Source organism: Pristis pectinata, chromosome 2 (assembly GCF_009764475.1).
Source record: "Pristis pectinata isolate sPriPec2 chromosome 2, sPriPec2.1.pri, whole genome shotgun sequence".
Classification (NCBI taxonomy): domain Eukaryota; kingdom Metazoa; phylum Chordata; class Chondrichthyes; order Rhinopristiformes; family Pristidae; genus Pristis; species Pristis pectinata.
In genome coordinates, this window is record NC_067406.1 from 67,004,833 (window position 1) to 67,027,967 (window position 23,135).

The 23,135-nt window shown below is 44.2% G+C and overlaps 1 protein-coding gene across 1 annotated transcript in view; it reads left to right on the top strand.

The window, feature by feature from the left end:
- Positions 1–23,135, top strand: part of LOC127583904 (BEN domain-containing protein 4) — a 43,843-nt gene that overhangs the window by 16,091 nt on the left and 4,617 nt on the right. The window contains 3 exon segments of the mRNA XM_052040298.1: positions 15,274–15,831; positions 16,911–17,002; positions 18,042–18,282. Of these exon segments, the coding sequence (XP_051896258.1) occupies positions 15,274–15,831; positions 16,911–17,002; positions 18,042–18,282 (891 nt within the window).

Consider the following 23,135-nt stretch of genomic DNA (forward strand, 5'->3'; position numbering starts at 1 on the left):
CACGATGTCATTATCCTGTTCAGATCTTGTTTAGCACTTCCCATATCCTTTGAAGCTGTTTTAACCCAGGGATCTTTGGTTCTTAAATGAATTCCTTGTTTCAAACAGTGTTTTATATCCAGGCTTTGCTTCATTCAATGTCCCTGTTGAAATTAATGCAGGGAGCATAGAACCAGAAGGGGTTTTTTGAAACCATGTGGTGAGTTGGGGGCAGGGGCTGCAGTCAGACAGATCCTGTAGGATTACAAAGTATGGAATATTTTGATTTGCACAACCTCTGTGTGCTATAGCATCTCAATAGACGTGAGAAGGTGTGATATTTGACAGCATCAGGAGCCATTGAGTTGGGGTTGACTTTAGAGTTCTGGTGACTGCCCAGATGGTTGAGTTCAGCTGTATGTTGATAAATTTTGTACAGCAACTTACCGACCAAACCAGAGCACAGTACCTGGTCTCAGAGTGTGTGAGTGTGAGAACAGAGGTCTGTAGTAGTACCCCAGGTAGTGCCTGCTAATTCGCAGATTAAGTTAATTCATGTTTCGACCTTGGCTATGATCATCCATCAGTGATCAGAAAGTCATTGACTTGACAAGAGTTACTCAAAGGGTCCAAGTAGTGATTCCTGCAACTAATTTAACTCAGTTAGTCAAACACTTCTTCTTTACAGCTCCATGCCGGCTAGCCAATGATATTCAAAATGTTCGCAAACATCTTTCTGTATTTTTGGCCTCTATGAGGAGGTGTAGGATTAATAAACTATAACTGTATTCATTATCTTAAAATGGATGAGAATTAATGGCTGCTTGAAATACTGATTTTAAAAAGTGTCCTTCAGGCCAGAGCAGCTACACCACTGCTTTTCTGGGCTGGGTGCTGTGTGGTAATTGCTGTGTATTGGATTCCCATTATGTTTCACTATGGAGATGATGGTCAATCTTAATGGGAAATGGGAAGGCAGTCTCAAACAATAAAGGTGATACCTGCCTTTGTCTCACCCAATTGCAAAACGATTAGCTGAACCTGGGGTGTGAGGCTGCTCTTTGTCCATCTGCAGTAGCCCTTTGTCCGTTTCGTGCTCAACCAAGAACTCCGGCGCCTGACTCATTAGAGTGTGCGTGACAATGTTTGTGACAATGTTTGTATAAATTACTGTCTGCCCCCTCTGTACCTTGGAGAACTCCGCCGCGGACTCTGCCTGAGAGTAAGGAGGTTTCTCCTTAGTGATATATTGCTAAATAAACACGTTTGAATTAACCTGTGGCACCGTGTGATTTACAGCAGACGGAAGTGGGACTTCAAAATCAGGTTAACATCTACAGTTTTTGTTTCTCTCTCACATTTCTTGATTGGGGTATGATATTTGTGTCCTTTATCACAAATTCTGTTTCAAAATATTTTATTGAAAATTAACAGTACATGTCTGCACCATCATCTTCCAAACCATTATTGTCCAGGAAAAGCAGTGAACCCTAATGTGTGTGCTATACTTTTAAATGTTGCTACTCTTCCCTAATTTCTATCTCTAAGTGGTCGCACTCCTTCATTTATTATCACTTCTTAAATCAAGTATTTCTAAAAGCCCTTCCTAATTGACAGCTTTTATACATCCCGTTGGCCTTCCTAATCCCCTTTTTGACTGTCTATCCTTTTAAAAATTAGGCATAGTTTTCTTCTGGACTATTCTTGTTTATTTTGTTGGCATCTTATTTGTTTGTTTATTTATTTATTTTACAGCGTGATAACAGGCCCTTCTGGCCCAACGAGTCTGCGCCACCCATTTTAAACCCCAAATTAACCTACCCGTACATCTTTAGCATGTGGGAGGAAACCGGAGCACCCGGCAGAAAACCACACAGACACGGGAGAATGTACAAACTCCTTACAGACAGAAACGGGAATTGAACCCCGATCGCTGGTGCTGTAATAGCGTCTAACCTTTCTGTGGAAATCCCACCTTTGACATCCCACCTTGACTCCTGGTCAGAATGTATTTATCTGGAACCTTGTCAACCTCTTGTTTCAATATTTCTAACTGCTGGACCACTGTTTGATTTGGACTTCCTCCAAAGAAATAATCAGGCTTTAGCTCTCTCTTATGTCACTAAAAAGAAATAGTTTTACCTTTAATTACACTCTGAAATCATTTATTTCAGTGTAAGTCTAATTAGTTTACAGTCATGATTTTCCCAATGGTCCTCTACCTTCAGGTCAGTACTAGTCGAGTACTGTGTTATTACTGAAAAACATGCTTCACATTGTGGATGTTCACCATGCTTATTAAGGGTTAGTTCTTGATGCATACCAAGAATCCCTTTCCCACTTTGACCACAAGCTTTTAAAAATACTCATGTTCTAATTTGGTATGGTTAAAATGGGATGAGATGACTGTCAGCTGGTTGTAAGGATCCCATGTGGAATGATCTGGACAGTGTCAGCCAAGTTCCTAATGGGCATCCAAGGCACTAACCTGACCTTAATATGGCATTCACATCATAATGAAAATCTCCCTGAAATCAGACAGACTGTCTGGCTGGCATAAGTAATAATTAAAAAAAATCACAGTGGCACACTATGAGTTTGTGTTTGTGGGTGACGCAAAATTGATGGAGCAGCTTGAATGGGCACCTGACAGTGCTTAGCTTATTGGAGTCTTTGCTATTAGTGTTGAGTCCATAAAATGGAAGATTGTAGCGCTCACTGCACCGGCATCGAACTGGCTCCCGACATCGCGAACGTCATCAGAGGCCCCGATCCAAGATGGCGCGGGGCCCTCCTCCTTCCCCATCGTTGGGCAAGGAAAGCCCGCGCGCGGGAAGGTCAGGTGACCCGCGCGGGAAGTTTTCGGATATTAAAGGTGCACCGCGCCTCTGTCGTTCCTTCAACTTCTGATTTTGAACCAGCGACTGTGTCTTCGTTTCGCAGTGTGTAGCTGGCCGCTATATTGGTGACCCTGATGGGCCCAAACGTTTTTGGACCCACGATGTCCGCACAACAAGAGGTACAGGCAGTAGCCCTTAAACTGCCCACCTTTTGGACCTTCAGGCCCCGTGTCTGGTTCGACCAGGCTGAGGCCCAGTTCCAGATTCGCCAGATCACCAGGGATGACACCAAGTACTATTATGTGGTGAGCGCCCTCGACCAAGACACCGCAGCCCAGGTCGAGGACTTCATCCAGGCGCCCCCGGAGGAGGAGATGTACGATAAGTTCAAGACCCTCGTTCTCGAGACTTTCGGCCTTTCCCGACGAGAACGAGCCTCCCGCCTCGTCCACCTCGATGGGTTGGGCAACACAACAAGATGTTGGCCCTGGCAGACGGGCACAAACCCTGCCTGATGTTTGAGCAGGCCTTCCTGGAGCAGTTACCTGATGACATCCACCTGCTCCTGGCGGATGCCGATTTCAGCGACCCCCGGGAGGTGGCCGCCCGGGCGGATGTCCTTTGGCAGGCGAAAAAGGAGAGTGGGGCGTCCGTCGAGCATGTTGCCACACCGCTCACCCACCGGCCCAGCAGGCCAGACCCGGCAATCGAACGCACCCCACCCGCCACCAGGTCTGAGACACCGACCAACCAATGGCGTTTCTACCACCAGCGGTGGGGCACTGATGCCCGCAGATGCCGGCCACCATGAAGGTTTCTGTGAAACGCCAGAGCCAGCCGCTGCTGATGGCTATGGCAGCTGGCCACCCGGATAGCCTCTTGCATGTGTGGGACAGGCGTTCCGGACGTCGATTCCTAGTGGACACCGGAGCCGAAGTCAGCGTCATGCCTCCCAACAGCCATGAGACTCGCAACTGCACATCAGGACCCACTCTCAGAGCCGCCAACGGCAGCGCCATTCAGACTTTTGGCACCCATTTGGTACACCTCCAGTTCAGCACCTGCAACTTTACTTGGAAGTTCATCCTGGCCGCCGTCGCACAACCACTCCTCAGGGCAGACTGCCTTTGCGCCAACAGTCTGCTGGTTGACCTGCAGGGTAAGCATTTGGTACATGCCAGGTCCTTCCAAACATTCTCGTTGGGTGAGGCCAAGCTACTGGCCCCACACCTCGACTCTGTCACCACGTCAACCAACGAGTTCGCCAGGGTCCTGGCAGAGTTCCAGTCCGTACTAACGCCCCAGTTCTCCACCACCTTGCCCAAGCAGGGCGTCCAGCATCACATCCCCACCCAAGGCCCTCCCCTCCACGCCTGTGCCCAGCGGCTACCCCCGGACAAGCTCCACCTCACGAAAGAGGAATTCAGAAAAATGGAGGAGTTGGGGATCATCCACAGGTCAGACAGCCCATGGGTCTCTCTGCTACACATGGTCCCTAAGGCAGCCGGAGGCTGGTGACCCTGTGGCGATTACCAACACCTCAACGACATTACTACCCCGGACCGGTACCCTGTGCCGTATATTCAGGACTTCGCTGCCAACTTGCACGGGCGGTCCATTTTTTCCAAGGTCGACCTCGTCCGCGGGTATCACCAGATCCCAGTGCATCCGGACAACATTCCGAAGATGGCGCTGATCGCACCTTTCGGCCTCTTTGAATTCATCTGGATGCCCTTTGGTCTCAAGAACACTGCTCAGTCCTTCCAACGACTGATGGATGCGGTCGGGCGCAACCTTGACTTCGCCTTCATATACTTCGACGACATCTTGATCGCCAGCAGCAGCCACCAGGAACACTACACGCACCTCCGCCAACTCTTTTCTCGCCTGAGGGATTTCGGCCTGACCATCAACCCAGCCAAATGCCAATTCGGGCTTGAGACAGTCGATTTCCTGGGCCATCGGATCGACAAACACAGCGCCACGCCCCTGCCTGCAAAGGACGATGCCATCCGCCATTTTGCCAGACCCACCTCCATCAAGGGCCTGCAGGAATTCCTCGGTATGGTAAACTTTTATCACTGGTTCATACCATCCGCGGCCACATCCATGCGCCCGTTGTTTGCTCTCCTGTCAGGCGGAAGCAAGGACATTGTTTGGTCGGAAGAGGCTCACACCACGTTCATTGAAACCAAGCAGGCCTTGGCGGACGCGGTCATGTTGGTGCATCCTCGTACGGACATCCTGACTGCCCTCACGGTCGACGCCTCCAGCACAGCGGTCGGAGGCGTTCTAGAGCAGCTTATCGAAGGGCGTTAGCAACCAACAGGCACCTTCGACCACCAGAGCTCAAGTATAGCGCCTTCGACCGCGAGCTGTTGGCGTTGTACCTGGCCATCAGACACTTCCGATACTTCTTGGAGGGCAGGCCGTTTGCAGCTTTCACTGACCACAAGCCGTTGACCTTTGCATTCAACAAGGTCTCAGATCCCTGGTCAGCACAGCAGCAGCGGCACTTGTCGTACATCTCAGAGTTCACCACTGATGTCCGCCATCTGTCTGGGAAAGAGAACATGGTTGCAGATGCACTATCACCGCCCACCTCCAAGTTTTGTCCTAGGGGGTAGATTTCGGCGCCTTGGCGGAGGCACAGCGAACGGACATGGAGATGCCCAACTATCGCACCGCAGTCTCGGGCCTGCAACTGCAAGACCTACTGGTAGGCCCCAGTGAGCGCACCCTGCTCTGCGATATCTCCACAGGTAGACCCCGCCCCATCGTCCCAGCTGCCTGGCGCCGACAGGTGTCCGGATGGTGTCCGACAAGTTTGTCTGGCATGGCCTGCATAAACAGGTTTCCGAATGGGCCCGGTCCTGCACACACTGCCAGACCTCAAAAGTACAGCAGCATGTCAAGGCCCCCCTGCAGGATTTTCAACCTACCCGCCGGAGGTTCGACCATATCCATGTCGACCTGGTCGGCCCCCTCCCAGTCTCCCGAGGAGCGTGGTACCTCCTCACGATTGTTGACCGTTTTACCTGCTGGCCTGAAGCCATTCCCCTCGCAGACACCTCCACCCAGTCCTGCGCACGGGCCCTTTTGTCAACTTGGGTGGCCCACTTCAGTGTCCCGGCCCATATCACCTCAGACAGGGGAGCTCAATTCACCTCCGGCCTGTGGTCTGCCGTCGCCGACTTGTGGGGTTCCCGGATCCACCTCACCACCGCCTATCACCCACAATCCAGTGGGCTGGTGGAGAGGTTCCACCGACACCTGAAGTCGGCACTCATGGCCCGCCTTAAGGGGCCCAACTGGGTAGACGAACTCCCCTGGGTCCTGCTGGGGATACACACCGCGCCAAAAGAGGACCTGCATGCCTCGTCCGCGGAGATGGTCTACAGAATGCCCTTAGTCGTCCCGGGCGAGTTCCTACCAGCTGCTCGGGGGCCAGAGGAAGAACCTGCCGTGGCGCTCGACTGGCTGCGTGAGCGGCTTGGAAAGCTGGCCCTGATACCCACCTCGCGACACGGACAGGCCCCAACCTGTATGCCGACTTCCCTCCAAGACTGTAAGTTTGTCTTCGTCAGGAGGGGCGTGCACCGAACACCGCTGCAGCGGCCGTACAAAGGGCCATTCCAGGTCTTCAGGAACAATTGAGAATGTGTATAAGGTATAAGGAAAGGTTAGGAGAGTAAAAGATTGTGAGCCCTGAGACGTGAATTAAAGGATGCATCACTATGGCTGTAATAGACTGCTTGAAATAGCTGTGCGTCGCTTTGCAGTGCCTTGCTCCAGAGATTTTGCTTGCTTCAGATAGTTTTCTGCAGCCTTGAGGTATGATAGTACCAGTAGAATCAGTTCCTGTCTCAGCAAGTCTGCACAATTGACTCTTGCTCCACTAAACTGACCTTGAGCCCACCATGAGAAACCTTATGTATACAAAGATAACCAGTGGAACAAGATGGTCTGAAAAGATTAAGGAACATTAAGATTAAAGATACTTCTTTAGTACAAGAAGTAACTTTTTTAAGTAAATTCCTTTGTCTGTAACCAATCACGATGTAGAAAATAAGTGCCATGCTGCCTGACTAATGCATGATCATTCCTTGTATGGTAATTGTTTGCACCTCTGAAAAAGTATAAGAACGTATGTAGATCAATGTATCTCAGAGACCACCCGGTCCAGGACGTAGGTGCCTGGCTTGGTGCTCTCTCCTCGGATCAAATAAAGAAAGAGATTGAATGAGAATAGTGGTCTTTTGAGTCTTGTCTACGACCAAATTCGACACAATGGGTCTACGTTCGTGCTGGACATTGGGGGGCACGAGGAGGTTTTTACAATTGACTGGCTGAAGCTGGCTCATTTAGACTTGGACCAACCTGTAGTGGTCCAGCGAGTTTGATGCAGGGGCAGGCCACCCAAGTCATAGTTTATTTAATTATGGTTTTCACGACGGCATCGCCGGTTCTGGGGGGGGGTATGTAGCGCTCACCGCACCGGCATCGAACCAGCTCCCGACATCGCGAACGTTGTTGGAGGCCCCGATCCAAGGTGGCGTGGGGCCCTCCTTCTTCCCCATCGTCGGGCTAGGAAAGCCCGCGCACGGGAAGGATAGGTGACCTGCACGTGGCATCAGCGCGGGAACTGTAGCGCAGGAAGTTTTCGGATATTAAAGGCACACCGCGCCCCTGTCGTTCGTTCAACTTCTGATTTCGAACCAGTGACTCTGCGTCTTCATTTCGCAGTGTGTAGCTGGCCACTACAAGATGTTCCATCATGGCATTTTGTGGATAGCCAAGTGCTGCACAAAAGAAACAAAACATTTTTTTTCTCTTGTTGTAACCTAGTGCACATATTCAGGTACTTAGAACATGCGTAATTGTATTCCAGAACTGTAATTGCCTAAATTTATTTAGACCAGTCACTTTCATTTGAACTGTATTTTTAATTAGTTTGTTTGCTATGCAACATAAAGGTAAAGAATTTTGGAGACAATAATACTCCTCTGAATCTGCAGTTAAGGCCACAATATTAGCTAAATGCAAAGTGTCTTCTTCAGTGTTTGTCCCATTTTTAACACTGGAAAACAAACAATGCAAAATGACATTTAAACAGGTTGCAAAAGGTTGTAATTCTAATATTATCTTATGATGGCATGGCAATTTTTATTGAGGTTTTATTAGTCTCATCTGTATGCAAAACTAGCCTCAGTCTCGGATCTTTTTTACCATATCTATTTTGGCTGATGAAAGAATGTCAAACATGCCTGTACATCATCTTATGCATATTTATGAATCATCACATAAATGACAACCAATCAGTGCTGAGTGTACCAAACATTTAAAGGATTATTATTGTGGCCAGAATACTCTGTGTGAAGCTATCAGTAGTGCTGTGTGTTTGGCAGTAAAATTGATCTTTTTTTTGAATCAAATAATGCAGTTAAAGAAGAAAAATAATTAATGATCTGGAAGGCTTAGATAAATATCTGCATTATTAAAAATGTAGGAACAATGAAATTGTATTTTGAGGCTGGAATCTCACCAATAATGACATTTATTGGGTATTTTCTATGTATGTTTACATTGTATGTTTAAAAAAGCATCTGATCCCATTCAAAAAATTCTTAAAAAATAAACTGCTGGTAGAAATCAGTGGGTCGAGCAGCATCCGTGGAGGGAAAGGGATAGTTGATGTTTCAGGTCAAGACCCTGCATCAGGACTGAGAGAATTGACTGAGGAAAGATCGCTAGCATAAAGAGGCGCGAGGGAGGGATGAGACAGGGGCTGGTAGGCGATAGGTGGAACTAGGTGGTGGTGGAGGAGTGGGAATGATGGGCAGATGAAGCCGGGTGGGGGGGGAGAGGAGGGTGAGGATTGAGACAGATGCTGGTAGGTGATAGGTGGAAACGTAAGAAGAAGAAAAAAATAGGCAGGTGGAGCCAGCTGGGGGATGGGAGCAGGCAGTTAGAGACAAGGCTGGTAGGTGATAAGCAGAACCAGATAAGGGAGGGATGAAAGCCAGATGGAACCAGGATGGGGAGGGGATAGGAAAGGTGAACCAAGGGAGAAGAAACCCTACGTGGTTAGATATGTGGCTGATGGACAGATGGAACCCAGTGTGGGGGAGGGGGGGGGGGGTGATGAGTCTGGGTAACAAGGGGGGGTAGAATGGAAATGGTGAACAAAGGGAGAGAGAACCTGGGTGCACTGGTGGCAGTGGGAAAGGAACACAGGGGGAATGGGTTACCTGCCTCTGTCTCAACTATTCCCTTCTCCCATCTGGCTCCATCTCCCCATAATCTCACCCACCACCCCCATCCCCATCTGGTTCTGCCTATCACATACCAGCCTCTGTCTCACCCCTCCTTCTCACTTCTGTGCACTGGCTATCTGCCCTCTACACTCTCAGACCCAATGTAGGGTCTCGACCAGAAATGTCAACCGTCTCTTTGCCTCCTCAGATGCTGCTCGAACCGCTGAGTTCCTCCAGCAATTTTTTTTTTGCTCCCGATTCCAGCATCTGCAATCTAAAATTAAATAGGTTGCTAATAATTGTAAGTCTGGTCAGTGTTTTAAACCTTGTGTATTGTGTTGTGGCGAAATCCAGTTTATACAATGTGCTTGCCCTACAGTGTAAGCAGCAATATTTTCTTTATTCTGATTGGGTTTCCCACAAAACAGTTCCATGTTATTTTCATTATCCAGAGAGCCTGGTTCCATTTGCAATTGCACAAGTGGCATTATGCTTTCACGGTTGCAACTATGTTTTATTGGGAAATTGAATCACAATTAAATCACAGCCACGATTTAAAACCGTCAAATTTTCTAGGATCTAATGTTGAACAGTCTAGAATGATGGGATGGAATTTCCTTCCTGCCAGTTGTAGTTTTAATGAAACTGCTAGCATAAAACTATCCATAACAGTAAGCCTTGAAGTGCTCCTTTGGCTCAGTTGCTAACATTTATGTCTCTGAATCATAAGGTTATGGGTTCAAGTCACTTGTCAGAATTTATTGGCAGAAAGAAAGGATTGTATCCACAGAATGATCTCCACATCCTCAAACACTCTCTGTCAATGAATTCACTTTTGAACAAATTAACTCCTTATTTAGGGAAATACAGTGATTAATTTGTAAGTACTGATGCCCTACACACAGGAAATATATTAACTGATCAAATGGCTTGTTGATTATGGGTCAAATCTTAAATTTAAACATCATAGGCTTCAATCCCTATCAGAAGGGCTTGATAGCGATAATTTATGATCTAATTATGAAAATACGTCCAGAGACACTTGATAAAATTAAGAATGAATGGGAAAAAGAACTCCAGATACTTTTACCCACAGAGACATGAAAGAAAATTCTTCAATTAGTTAATACATCTTCAATGTGTGCCAGACACTCCTTTGATACAATTTAAGGTGGTTCACAGGACCCATATGTCGAAGAACAAGTTAGCCCATTTTTATCACCATATAAATCCTATATATCATAGATGTAATTTGGAGGTGGCTTCCCTGACTCATATGTTTTGGTCCTGTCCTCTTCTGGAAAAATATTGGAAGGACATTTTCAACAATATTTCAACTGTATTGAATATTGATTTACAACCTCACCCAATCACTGCAATTTTTGGATTACCAATGATGGAATCTGGCCACCTATCTGCTGCTGCTTGTCATATGATTGCCTTTGTTACATTAATGGCCAAGCCATCCATTTTGTGTAAATGGAAGGATCTAATACCCCCCACCACTTTTCAATGGTTTTCTCATGTTTAAACTTAGAAAAAATTAGGAGTGGCACTGTTGATTCTTCGCTTAAATTTGAGGAAGTTTGGAGTCCATTTATTCAATATTTTCTTATAATATAGATCCCTTTTCAATAAGCTTTGAACTTAGAGGAGCAGAGTTGACAACATAATAATGCTCTTTGTTCATCGAGAAATATCAGTCCAGTTTTTTTTTTCATTTGAAATTTTTGTTTTAGTTTGTTTTGTTTTATTACTTACAATTTTTTTTTCAATTTGGGTTTTCTTTATATAACAAATCTTTTTCTTTCTCCTTTTGACTTTCTTTTTGTAATATATTTATTTACCAAGAAACCGTGGGGCCTAGAATTTTTTTTTATTCTTTATGATTATATATGTCATGATTGTCCTCCCGATCTCTTTGTATTACGTGTATAATTACCGATGTTATATGTATTAATCTGAAAATTAATAAAAAGATTGAAAAAGAAAGAAAGAAAGGGTGCAGAGGAGATTTACCAGGATGCTGCCTGGATTAGAGAGTATGGATTATGAGGAGAGACTAAAGGAGCTAGGGCTTTACTCATTGGAGAGAAGGAGGATGAGGGGAGACATGGTAGAGGTATACAAAATATTAAGAGGAATAGACAGAGTGGACAGCCAGCACCTCTTTCCCAGGGCACCAATGCTCAATACAAGAGGGCATGGCTTTAAGATAATAGGGGGGGGAGTTCAAGGGAGATGTCAGAGGGAGATTTTTCACCCATAGAGTCGTTGGTGCGTGGAATGCGCTGCCTGGGGTGGTGGTGGAGGCTGATATGTTGGTCAAGTTCAACAGATTTGTTAGATAAGCATATGGAGGAATTTAAGATGGAGGGATATGTGGGAGGAAGGGGTTAGATAGTCTTAGGAGTGGGTTGAAGGTCGGCACAATATGGTGGGCTGAAGGGCCTGTATTGTGCTGTATTGCTCTATGGTTCTATATGCAGACCCAATACATACAATTATGTGAATTAGGAGCAGGAGTAAGCCATTCAGCACCTTGAGTCTGCCACTTAATGAGATCTTGGCTGATTTGATTGTAACCTCAGTTCCACATTCTTGCTTATCAAGACCCTATCTACCTCTGCCTTAAAACATCGATGCTGCATATCTGCAAATGCCATCCTTCAAGATGAAACATTTAACTGAGACCCCATCTTCCTGTTCAGGTTTTTATTAAAGATTCCTGAACCTTGATTTTAATCCACCAATGACTCTGCTTCCACTGCCCTTTGAGGAAGAGAGTACCAAAGACTCATGGCCTTTTGAGAGAAAGAAATATGCCATATCTCTGTCTTAAATGGATAATCTCTTTTCAAACAGTGATCGCACAAAAGAAAACATCTTCTCTGCATCCACTTTGTCAAACCCCCTCAGGATCTTGCACTGCATTTCAGTGCAATGCAGGATCCATGTTGCATGTTTGCAAATGGCATCCTTCAAGATGAAACATTTAACTGAGACCCCATCTTCCCATTCAGGTTTTTATTAAAGATTCCTGAACCTTGATATTAATCCACCAATGACAGACAGAAGTGAGAGAGTGGAATAAAGATTTAAATATGAGGAATTTGTCACTATTAATCCCCACATGTCCATTGTCGTTTTTAAGGCAACATGTACCGGGGCATCCACGTGTCTTGCCTTATGCGTGGGACACCTAATGAATGTAAATAAGTCAAGGTCGCACAGTGTAATTGGGAGTGTATTAACTGCTATTGCCTGGGGTTGGGAAACCAGGTTGTGAATGTCAGGTAGAAACTGAAGACTTCACTGGATGAAGGCCTTTTATAACACTCCTTGTAGCAGAAGTGGAAGAGAGTTCACTCCAGCCTGTCAAGAAAGCCTTCAGTCTTTTCCCTCCATAGATGCTGCCTGACCTGCTGAGTTCCTCCAGCATTTTGTGTGTTTTGCTTCAGTCTTTCCCCTCTATTGATCACCATCCTTCCTCCAAGCTCCAGTCACCTCTCCCTCCCCTCTGCTAACTTGGCCAAACCATCCCCAGTTGCCAATCCTTTCCCAGTTTAATGCCATTTGCATAAAAGAGAAATTATCTCTGTTGCATAAGGCCAAAGGCAAGGAAAATAACAAAAATATTGCAAGAATGGGTTGGTCCTGAGATTAAAGACTAGTTAGTTTCTTGGTAGGTTTGAAGAAGCGCTCCCAATACTAAAGACAGTGTCAAAAATACTTAGTCATCCCACTCAAAGTAAAATAGAAAATATCTGTGTACAGTGAGGTTAAGCTGATAAAGCAGTAGACCAAAACCAGTCAATTCTACATTGCAAACAGGAAATGATGACCTGACAAGATAAAGAAAAGATGAAGCGGACTTGCCAAAGTACAGCCCTCTTGGACCAGAAATAATAACTTTAGTAATTGGCATAACTGTTATTCTGTAATGTGTTTTCCTGCAGTTGGGTTATTTGCATAATGAAGAACAGTTTCGGTCCCACTTTTGAAAGTTGTGTAATGACACACATTTCAGTTCAACTGCATTTGAGAAGTTCTATGTGGACAGTTTATCATCCTATTCAAGTAAGAGCACTTGTAAATGAGTTAAGAATGTGATGTGTAGGTTATGATCAAAGCTCCTAAGGTGTTATGCTATACTGTTCTTTTCATATATTGATCAACTTACTGCATATCCCCATCAACTTCTTCACTTTTATCACATTTCTAGCATCTGCAGGTTTTTTTTAAATTGTCTAATGTTTACTTTTGAACTTCAGCCAAATGAGGAGATAAACATAAATTCTCCAAGCTGGCAGTCCTCACTGTGACCAAGAGTAAACAGAAAAATCAAACTCTAGGGGCTTCCTTTTGTTTCATTAAGGGACTCACTTATCTTCCAGATTCAAGCTCTGAGGAAGGATTTACACCAAGATATTGCTTCATCTTGTATTTTTACAGATATGCATATGCATTTCCAGCATTCGCTTTTTTTCCTCTGTAAACCCATACTTGTTAGGTAAATGGTCTAAGTGTTGGAAATATTGGGCAAGTCTGACAGCATTTGTCATGAAAGGTCATTAAGGTCAAATGTGATTGTCTTTCTCCACAGATACTCTCTGAACTAGTGAGTATTTCTAGCACTTTTTTCATTTCAGATTCTAGCATCTGCAATATTTCATGTTTGTAATATTTTTATGGGGATCCACTTAGGTCAGCAAGCTTGTATTTTGATTGCATATTCCTAAAATGAGATTATTGACCTCTTTTAATATAATCTACTTCAATCTGACCTAATTAGTGTACAATCACCATTTTCCAAATGCTCCTCTTTCATTAGGGTCAGTTACCAGTCCTACTAAATAAAACCCTTTCCCATTTTAACCAAAAACTTTTATCTTACTCTTATTCTACTTTAGTTAAAATGGGATGAGATGACAGTCAGCTAACTGTAAGGACTCCACCTGCTGCACTCTGGGAGGTATCAGCCCAGCTCTAAATGGGCTTGTGTCCAAGGCACTAAACTGCCCTTAACATGGCATTTACACTAAACTGCTAACTTCCCTCAAGACCTGTGGACCAGTTGATGGCTTCAGGCCAACGGGAGTTGGAGCAAATCCAGCAAGGAGCTGGAGTCATTCCAGTAGAGGATCCTGCCAATCCAAGAGTAATTGGAATAATTCCAACTGGAGCTGGAATAACTCGAAGATGAGACGGAGTCCCGCCCCAGCAAGAGTAGGAGGTCCACCCCAGAAGGAACCAAAGTTGTATCCTCGGAAGCAGCTGGATTCCAGCAGTTGGATTCCAACAGCTGGCAGCAGCTGGAGCCACACCAAGAGTAGCTAGTGAACAAAAGAATATGATAAATAAAAACAGGAGTAGGCCATTAAACCCCTTGAGTGAGCTCCACCATTCAATAAAATCTTGGCTGAATTTTACCTCAGTGGTACTTTCCTGCACTAACCCCATATGCTTTGATTCTCTTAATGTACAAAAATCAACTGATCTCCGTCCTGAATATGAGTCACAGCCTCTCAACCTGAAAACAGCTCTTTTATTGTGTATATGCATTATTGAAGTTTAGTACAAAATAGCCCCAGTCTACCTCTGATAACCTGGTTACTTGTTGTTCTAAAAAATAATTTGTTCAAAAAATTTGAATGAGCAAATTGGAATTAGACAGATTGGAGTATGTAGGTGTTACTAATTGTAGTGAGTGCAGTTATCTGCCAAAATGTATTTACTGCATCATGGCAAAGAAGATGGTGCTATAAGTTAAATGTACAATATGTACATAGGCTGTTCAAATGTATGTAGGCACTAACTTAAAAAATCTGTACCCTATAGGATTAATCAGAAATCAATTCTGATTAATGTGGTGGCTTCTCAGGTTCAGACTGCAGTCTGGTCATTGAGTGTTTATCCATTAGTAGTAAGTAGGAGGCCAAAATTATCTTAGCAAATCATTCCATCATGGGTGGAGGGTGGGATTCAGTGTTGGCTCGTCTATCAGTTAGGAAGTGATATCAATGACCATACCACATCTCTAAACTTTACAATTTCACTGTCTAGAACAAGGAAAACCACATTAAGACAATTAGTCAGGTGGAAAAATAGAAGGTTGGGGAGGAGACGTGGTGGCTGATCAGGAGACTCTGTTCTTGCTAACTTGTAGAACATTGTGTTTTTCTGTTCCGTCACAGAGAGCCGCTTAATACTTGATGCCTTTGCACAGCAATGCAGTCGAGTCCTGACTCTCCTGAAGGACAATGGAAAACTTCTAGACACCAACCATCCTCAAGTTATTTCGTGTGTAAAAAGGGAGAGTGGATGTTATGATGAGCACACAGGACAGTGCCAACTTGTCAGAGGTGGCCCTGTACAGCCACAAACAGCAGGAAACCCAGAAATGGAACTGGAGTACGTGCAGAAGAGACATCAAACCTCAGCCTTGCTGCGGGTATTTACTGATTCCCTTCAAAGTTATCTCCTGGCCGGAAGTCGACCTTCACAGAGTAACGTAGAAGTAAGTGAGTGCAGTCATGTGACAGAAATGGATCCACTTTCCACGTCTCCTACCCACACGTTGGGAGGCTGGACATCCCCAGCAACGTCAGAGTCCCATGTGCATCCGTCGTCTACATTTCCTGAGGAGGAAGAAGAGGATGGCTACTGTCAGAGGTGCCAAGAGTTGGAACAGGAAGTAGTTTTACTCCAGCAGGAAAATGATGAGCTGAGGAAAACCTTGGATAACATTCCAGGTGTGTAGAGCCTAAGCTGGTCATTCTAATACTGTTCTGTCATCGCCACAGAGTAGATGACAACTGTTATCACACTTACACCAATTATTTTACAGACAGCGGGGAAGTCTTGGTATTAAAATGAATCTTCTTAAATTTTGGTTTTAGGATCTGTGTTACAGTATTAGGACATAAGTTTTAGTTTTAGGACATCTGTTACAGTGTTACAGGAATGCTTTCCTCAGCTAGAAACACAAAATCCAATACTTGAATGACCGCAGTGTGGTCAAGCACTCATTTTACCTCGGGTGTTGTGACAGTGGCACTACTTTGTTGACAAGCTGAAATTGGAGTGGTTTCATGTAATCTGGTTTCTCCTCTTCTTCTCTGAGGGCAGTGAATCTCTGCAATTATCTGTCCCAAAGGGTGGTGGAGGCCAGATCATTAGATATATTGAAAATGGAGGTAGATAAGTATTTGAAAGGTCAAGGAATTGAGGGTTATGGGGAACTGGCACAGAACAGGAGTTGAGGCCAGCAGAGATCAGTCACGATCATATTGAATGATAGGGCAGACTTGAGGGATCAAGTGGTCAGTGCATTAAGTACAGTGGTTGTAAATCTTGGCTGAACACAGTATTTGCTGATTGGATTCTAGTAAGTCCAGCAACAATATGTGTTCTACCTCCTGGTTTATTTTGTTTGTAAATTTGCAATTATATGGTACAATACTTACATGTATCACTATTCACAGTATAAGACATATCATTCTATTTACTTAAAAGATTTTCATTTTATCAGCATGACATCATTTTTATTTCACAGACATTCCATGAGCAATAACTTTGCAGGGGTGGGAGGTTTTTTGATAACTTATTATGTACAGAGACTCTCCCTTGCTGAGAGTCAAGTGTTTTTGGAATTTAAGACTGTGGAAATTGATATGGTTAGCATTTTACAATTGCTATAAGTAGATGGTCCATAAAATAACCTTTTCATCTTATTAAGATTTTGCCTAGCAGAATGATGAATATTATTTTGTTCTATTAATGTTTCATGATTGTATTAGGTGATTGATTGAAATGGTTTTCTTCCATGCAGTGCCCTGCCAGACTGTTCTTGATTATTACAAGACTGTCCTTCAGCATCACAACCAACTCGTTCAACCAGTCTCAGAGGAGCAGCCACCAGAGGTGAGTACTTTTCAAGAAAGAGCAACCTCATTATTGAGTTCTTGTGTCTTAGAAAGACCCATCTCATTTAAATGTCAATTTCACCCTAAAATGATAATGCTGCTTCTCTCTCCACAGACACTGCCTGACTGCTGGGAACCTCCAGCATTTTCTATTTTATTTCAGATTTTCAGCATCTGTTGGGTTTTTTTTTGCTTTTAGTCCGCCTCCTTTGACATTGTTGCCTAACAATGAGATTGCATGAGTAGTGTTTCCTTTCTGTTCATTTTAAGTTTCTTTGCCCCACAGCACTGGTTAATTCTGCGTCAGTTTTCAGTGTCTTAGCAAGTAGGACATCCAGGACTTCTAAGTATTGTCTGTAATTTAAATTATGGATACGGTGATTCTCAGATATGACCTTAATGACTAAAGAATGTAACATTTGACAGTAACGGTTTGTATTTCTGAAGATTTTAGGATTAAACTAATGGTTTATTTTTTGGTCCAATAACCTTGTATGCTTTCATTATTTTATTTGTTTTATGTTATACAATGTAGCAAATAAGCCTAGCAATAGGTGTGAGAACTTTGAATATCTGAGGTACTTAAAGTTGGTCATCATTCTTGTTGCTGTCCTCTGGACCTTATTCATAACCACTTTATCACCTGCCATGTAAGAGGGACAGAACTGAGCACCAGTACTTTAGACATTCACTGACCAGCACTCTGTACAGAGTCACAACGGTGTCCAACAGTTTGTCCTGAATGGTTCCATTAAAGCAACTTTGCACTTATAGTCACGATCTTTTCTTCCTCCATTGAGAATATAGATGATCCCTTGAACTGAGAGCAGTACAAAATTGATTTATTAACACACATCACAACTTGAATGAATGTCAATATAATTCTTTTAGTAATTTTAATTACTTTAAGTTCTGAAAGGATTTTGTTGCCTGATGATACTGAGTAAAGGAAGAAGCAGTTTTGAATGCAGTGTTGATTTCCCATGTTGAACACAGTCATTATGGACTTGTAAGTGTTTCTTATCTTCAATTTTCAGGGAAACAAACAGTTGTTGACCAACTATCCAGTCTATATCACCAGTAAACAATGGGACGAGGCTGTCAATTCATCTAAAAAAGATGGCCGTCGACTACTTCGTTACCTCATTAGATTTGTGTTCACAACAGATGAATTGAAGTATTCGTGTGGCCTGGGGAAAAGGAAACGATCAATGCCACTAGGGGAGCCAGGGCCTGAGCGGCGTCCTCTCGACCCAGTCAAAGTAACCTGTCTCCGAGGTATGGAATAAAGTTACAGTGCACACATTGGATGTAGATACAGACATGCAAAAAGCCTACAAAAGAAATGCCGAACAGCAATGCGTGGTGATCATGTATGCTTTGTGCAATACAATTGGCGTTGCACATATTGTGAGCACAAAGTTCTCTCCTCTTGAGCCACAGTGTCAGAGCAAGTGAACAAACTCAGGCAGGCTGCATGCAGGTTGTGGGCCAAGAATATAATTGAGGGAGATCTGGGATGGCAAGGGAGGTACAACTGTCAAAAGTGCAATGAGTGAGGAGGATTGGAACCTCAAGGGTCAGTTCGTGATATTGGTTGGTTGGGGGGGGGGGGGGGGGGGGAGGTGTCACGATTGGCTACTGGGAAGAGATGAGGTCACAGTTAGACTGGGATAGGATGTTGGGGGCTGAAGCAGACCAGCAACAAGGGGGAAGTAAAGAACTTAAAGGGACTGATCTGTGGGTGGCTCCAAACACCAAACTCCACGGCCTGTGACCTTTCAGGCTCTTACTTCTATATAAGAGGTGTGGGCCACGCACATCCACCTGGATTTTCAAGCGTGCCATCCAAACCTGCATTGTACAGCACTGGACCCCACCATGTATCACCGCTGCCTCTCTGCACAAGCATGTCGCCATGTCGCGGTCCCAGAGGATCCAGAAGAAATTGGCAAACTTTAAACAAATTGCGTCGCATACCTCACCAAGATGTCCCAGCTCATTGTTGACCAATTAGCTATCTTCTCGTGTCAGCTGTTATTGAATGATAGCTCAATTCTAAGTCCGACTGCAGAGATTTGAACGCACACTCACATTGAGTGATATACTGAGACTTGCCGCACTGTTGGAAGTGCCACCTTGCAGATGTGGTGTTTATCTGAGATACCTATCCTTCCTTCTGGCAAATATAAAAATCCTGAAACACTTGCTTTCAAAGAACAGGGGAGTTCTGTCCAATATTTATCCCTCAACTGGTATCTTCCATATAAATTAATGTTTTGATTTGACACTGAATGAATACTGAAGACTAGAAGCTCAGCACCTGATCTGTGATGCAATAGCTGATCCAGTTAAATCGGGAGCCTGGTATGCAGGTGGCTGGGTACTGAGCAGGGGAAACAGTAAGTGCCCACTACTGATACCACTGCTGGAAAGGGTGGATGCAAAAGATGAGGGCAGGTTCAGGTTCATCTCTGATGCCATTCGTCATGAAGTAGCCTGGTTATGCTCTCATGGGCTAATGTGAAGAAATGTCACTGGGCAAAATATTGGAGCAGGGAAGTCATCACACAATCACGAGTCAGTTGCCTAGATATTCAACCAAGTAATGAATGTTTTTTAATTGCTTTGCAACATTAAATCATTCACAAATGGCAACTCATTGTGTTCAGGTATTTCCATGTGCATTGAGTGCTAATGCATGAATTACATAGACTACACATTATCAATCCCCATCCAACACTCATTTGGAAACTCTCCGTTGAAATTGTATTATCTTTGTGCAATTAACACTCACACAGAGGAAAGCTGCGATCTAGGGGAAGACTTGTAAAACTCCAAGGACACTGAAATCTGCCTATACTTGTGCAGCCTCTGTGAATGCAATCCTATCAGAAGGACTGAAACTGTCGGCTTGTGCCTGCAAGTACAGTCCCAACCACAAGGACAGAAGCCGTTTGTCACAATGATCACAATCCAAACCACAGACTGAAGTTGGCTGTTCGCTCTAGAGAACAGTTCTGACCACAAGTACTGAAGCCACCTACTTGCCCCAAAAAGTGCAGTCATGAAGGCAGTACAGCTCTACTCATTCAGGGTGATGATGACTCACTCATGACCCATCCTGAGCCATCCCTATAGTCCATCATTGAGACAATGGCTGCACCAATTGCCAGAAATGCATGGCAGGTTCCACCCCATCACAAAGGGAGGTCTTAACTTGTTCTCCCATGAAGCTGAGTCATTTGTCAGTTGAATACTTGAACTGCAAATCACACAGCATCCTCCCTTTGGCAAAAGTGGTTCATTCCTCGTGTTGAGTTGGTCCCATGGAAAACCATGGGATAGGATCAGATGAGAAGCTCTCTGAGACCAAAGTGAGACTGGCATAATAAGTTGAAAGCAACAAGTGTATGCTTTGAGAAGGTGCTATTCCTCCCTTTTCAAAAAACATTTTTCTTTCTGCTATGACATTGATCGAGAAATTCATGAGCTCTAGTCCACTGTCTTGGAGGTAAAATGGCCACAAGATATTTCTTTGAACTTTCACATTACTCTGAGAGGCTCTCTCATCTCATTCTACTTCACTCAGCTGTTCTCTTTTAAACATAAAAGACACATAAAGCCCTTGAATTTTCAACTATTTGAAGATTGCTAATGGTATTTAACGTGCATTTTGTGTTTTAATTAAGCCTTAGTTGTTTCCTGATCAGTCTAGACCAATCCATTGTATCTACTTAGAAGGATATGGGCTGAATGCGGGGAAATGGGACTAGATCAAGAAGTACAGGAAGGAGATAGAGAGCTTAGTGACATGGTGTCATGACAATAACCTTTCCCTCAATGTCAGCGAAACAGAAGAGCTGGTCATTGACTTAAGGAAAGGGGGCGGTATACATGCATCTGTCTACATCAATGGTGTTGAGGTCGAGAGGGTTGAGAGCTTCAAGTTCCTTGGAGTGAAGATCACTAATAGCCTGTTCTGGTCCAATCACATAGACACAATGGCCAAGAAAGCTCACTAGTGCCTCTACTTCCTTGGGAGGCTAAAGAAATTTGACATGTCCCCTTTGACACCAACTTTTATTGATGGAACATAGAAAGCATCCTATCTGGATGAATCACGGCTTGGTATGGCAACTGCTCTGCCTGGGACTGCAAGAAACTGCAGAGAGTTGTGGACACAGTTCAGCACATCACGGAAACCAGCCTCCCCTCTATGGACTCTGTCTATACCTCTCACTGCAGCCAGCATAATCAAAGACCCCACCCAACTGGGTCATTCTGTCTTCTCCCCTCTCCCATCAGGCAGAAGATATAGGAGCCTGAGGGCACATACCACTAGGCTCAAGGACAGCTTCTATCCCACTGTTATAAGACTATTGAACCCTTACACGATGAGATGGACTCTTGACCTCACAATCTACCTTGTTATGACTTTGCACCTTATTGTCTACCTGCAATGCACTTCCCTGTAGCTGTGACACTTTACTCTCTGTATTCTGTTATCATTTTTACCCTGTACTACCTCAATACACTGTGTAATGAATTGATCTGTACGAATGGTATGCAAGACAAGTTTTTCACTGTACCTCGGTACAAGTGACAATAATAAACCAATAACAAGTAGATAACTTGGTCGGCATGGACATGTTGGGCTACAGGGCCTGTATCTGTGCTGTATAACTCTATGACTCTCTGACAGGCCTGAGGGCACATTTCTGCACACATGAACAAGTAATAGAATTACTTGCAAAATCTGGTTAACATAAAGTTCAAGCAAGGCTCTCAGATAGAATTTCTAACAATTAGCTAATTATAAGCCAATGTTCCATAATTAGGTGCAGTATAGAATTACTATTGATTCCTAGGCATTAAATTTTATATGCTAAAATTCAGTTAATATTGGATTAGGACTCAAAGGAAGATTCATCAGGAAGGATTGGGATTGATATGCACTACCATACATTATTAATTTAATATTATCCTGCATGCTTTATACACTGAAACTCCACTTCTCAATAGCTGGACTACCTTCTGTGAAACGGACAGCCACACACTAGAAGCAGTGATGGGCCCTCAACAGACAGGTGTTTCTTACAGGGCATAACTGCACCGAGCAGGTCCTGTCGCTGACCCCTCACACTGAGGTTGGATTCCAGGACAGCTGAAGACAGAGGTCAAGCGTGTTGACTTCTCCTGTGCCTATGATAAAGTGGAGTCCACTAGCAGACTGCTGAAACTCTCCAAAATCATTTGTGGAGTGAAAACCGTATAACTAATCCACGATCACCAGCTGACAGTTTCCTGTGCACCTTGCAAATCACATCAGCCACCAATGCCCCATCAATAATGGGCCCTATAAGGATTAATCCACAGACTCCAGTGTCTTATGACTAATGACAGGCCCACTTCTGGATGGTACACCTATTGCCTGAGCACAAGCATCAGTAACCCCAACCTGGTACCTGAAGTGGCAGGTTTTAAACTTCCATGGAAACTAGGACAACCATTTGAGAACAGGCCAGAGAAGATGTTGCCTCCTGCTCCACAACTGAAACGCGAGGAACAGCCCAAACGGTGACACCCAGTTTAAACTATTGCTCACACGATGAACTCCTGCCTGAAGGATCCATTTCAAGTGGCATCACATGCATTAACACTGTCTCACCTGAAGTCACTGAATGATCATCAAACTTTGTGCAGCGATTCCCATCACATTGTCGATTCCTGAGCGATGTGACCCTAGTTCTCCTGTGAATGATCAGCGAAGGACATACATTAGCTCCAATTCATGTCAGTAGGGGATGAATATGTGGTGTATTCACCATGACATCATTCTGTGTACAACTGACACCACGAAACTATCAGCTGTGCCAAAGCAAACTTTCACACAAGTGCCCGAATCAGTTTCATGATGGGTGTGGATTTGCCTGGAAATGATCATCAGTATGATCTACCCCAGTATAACTGCTTATGTGCAACTTGGATCTAATTTCTCAGCCAGTGTATTTTATCAGTGAAAGTTAGAGCTTTCTGCCTCCAGATATCATTACGGGCTTGCTCCGAAATCATCCACAGGAAAGATGTGCTCGAACATGAGGAATTAACATTGAAAATGTTTTCTTACA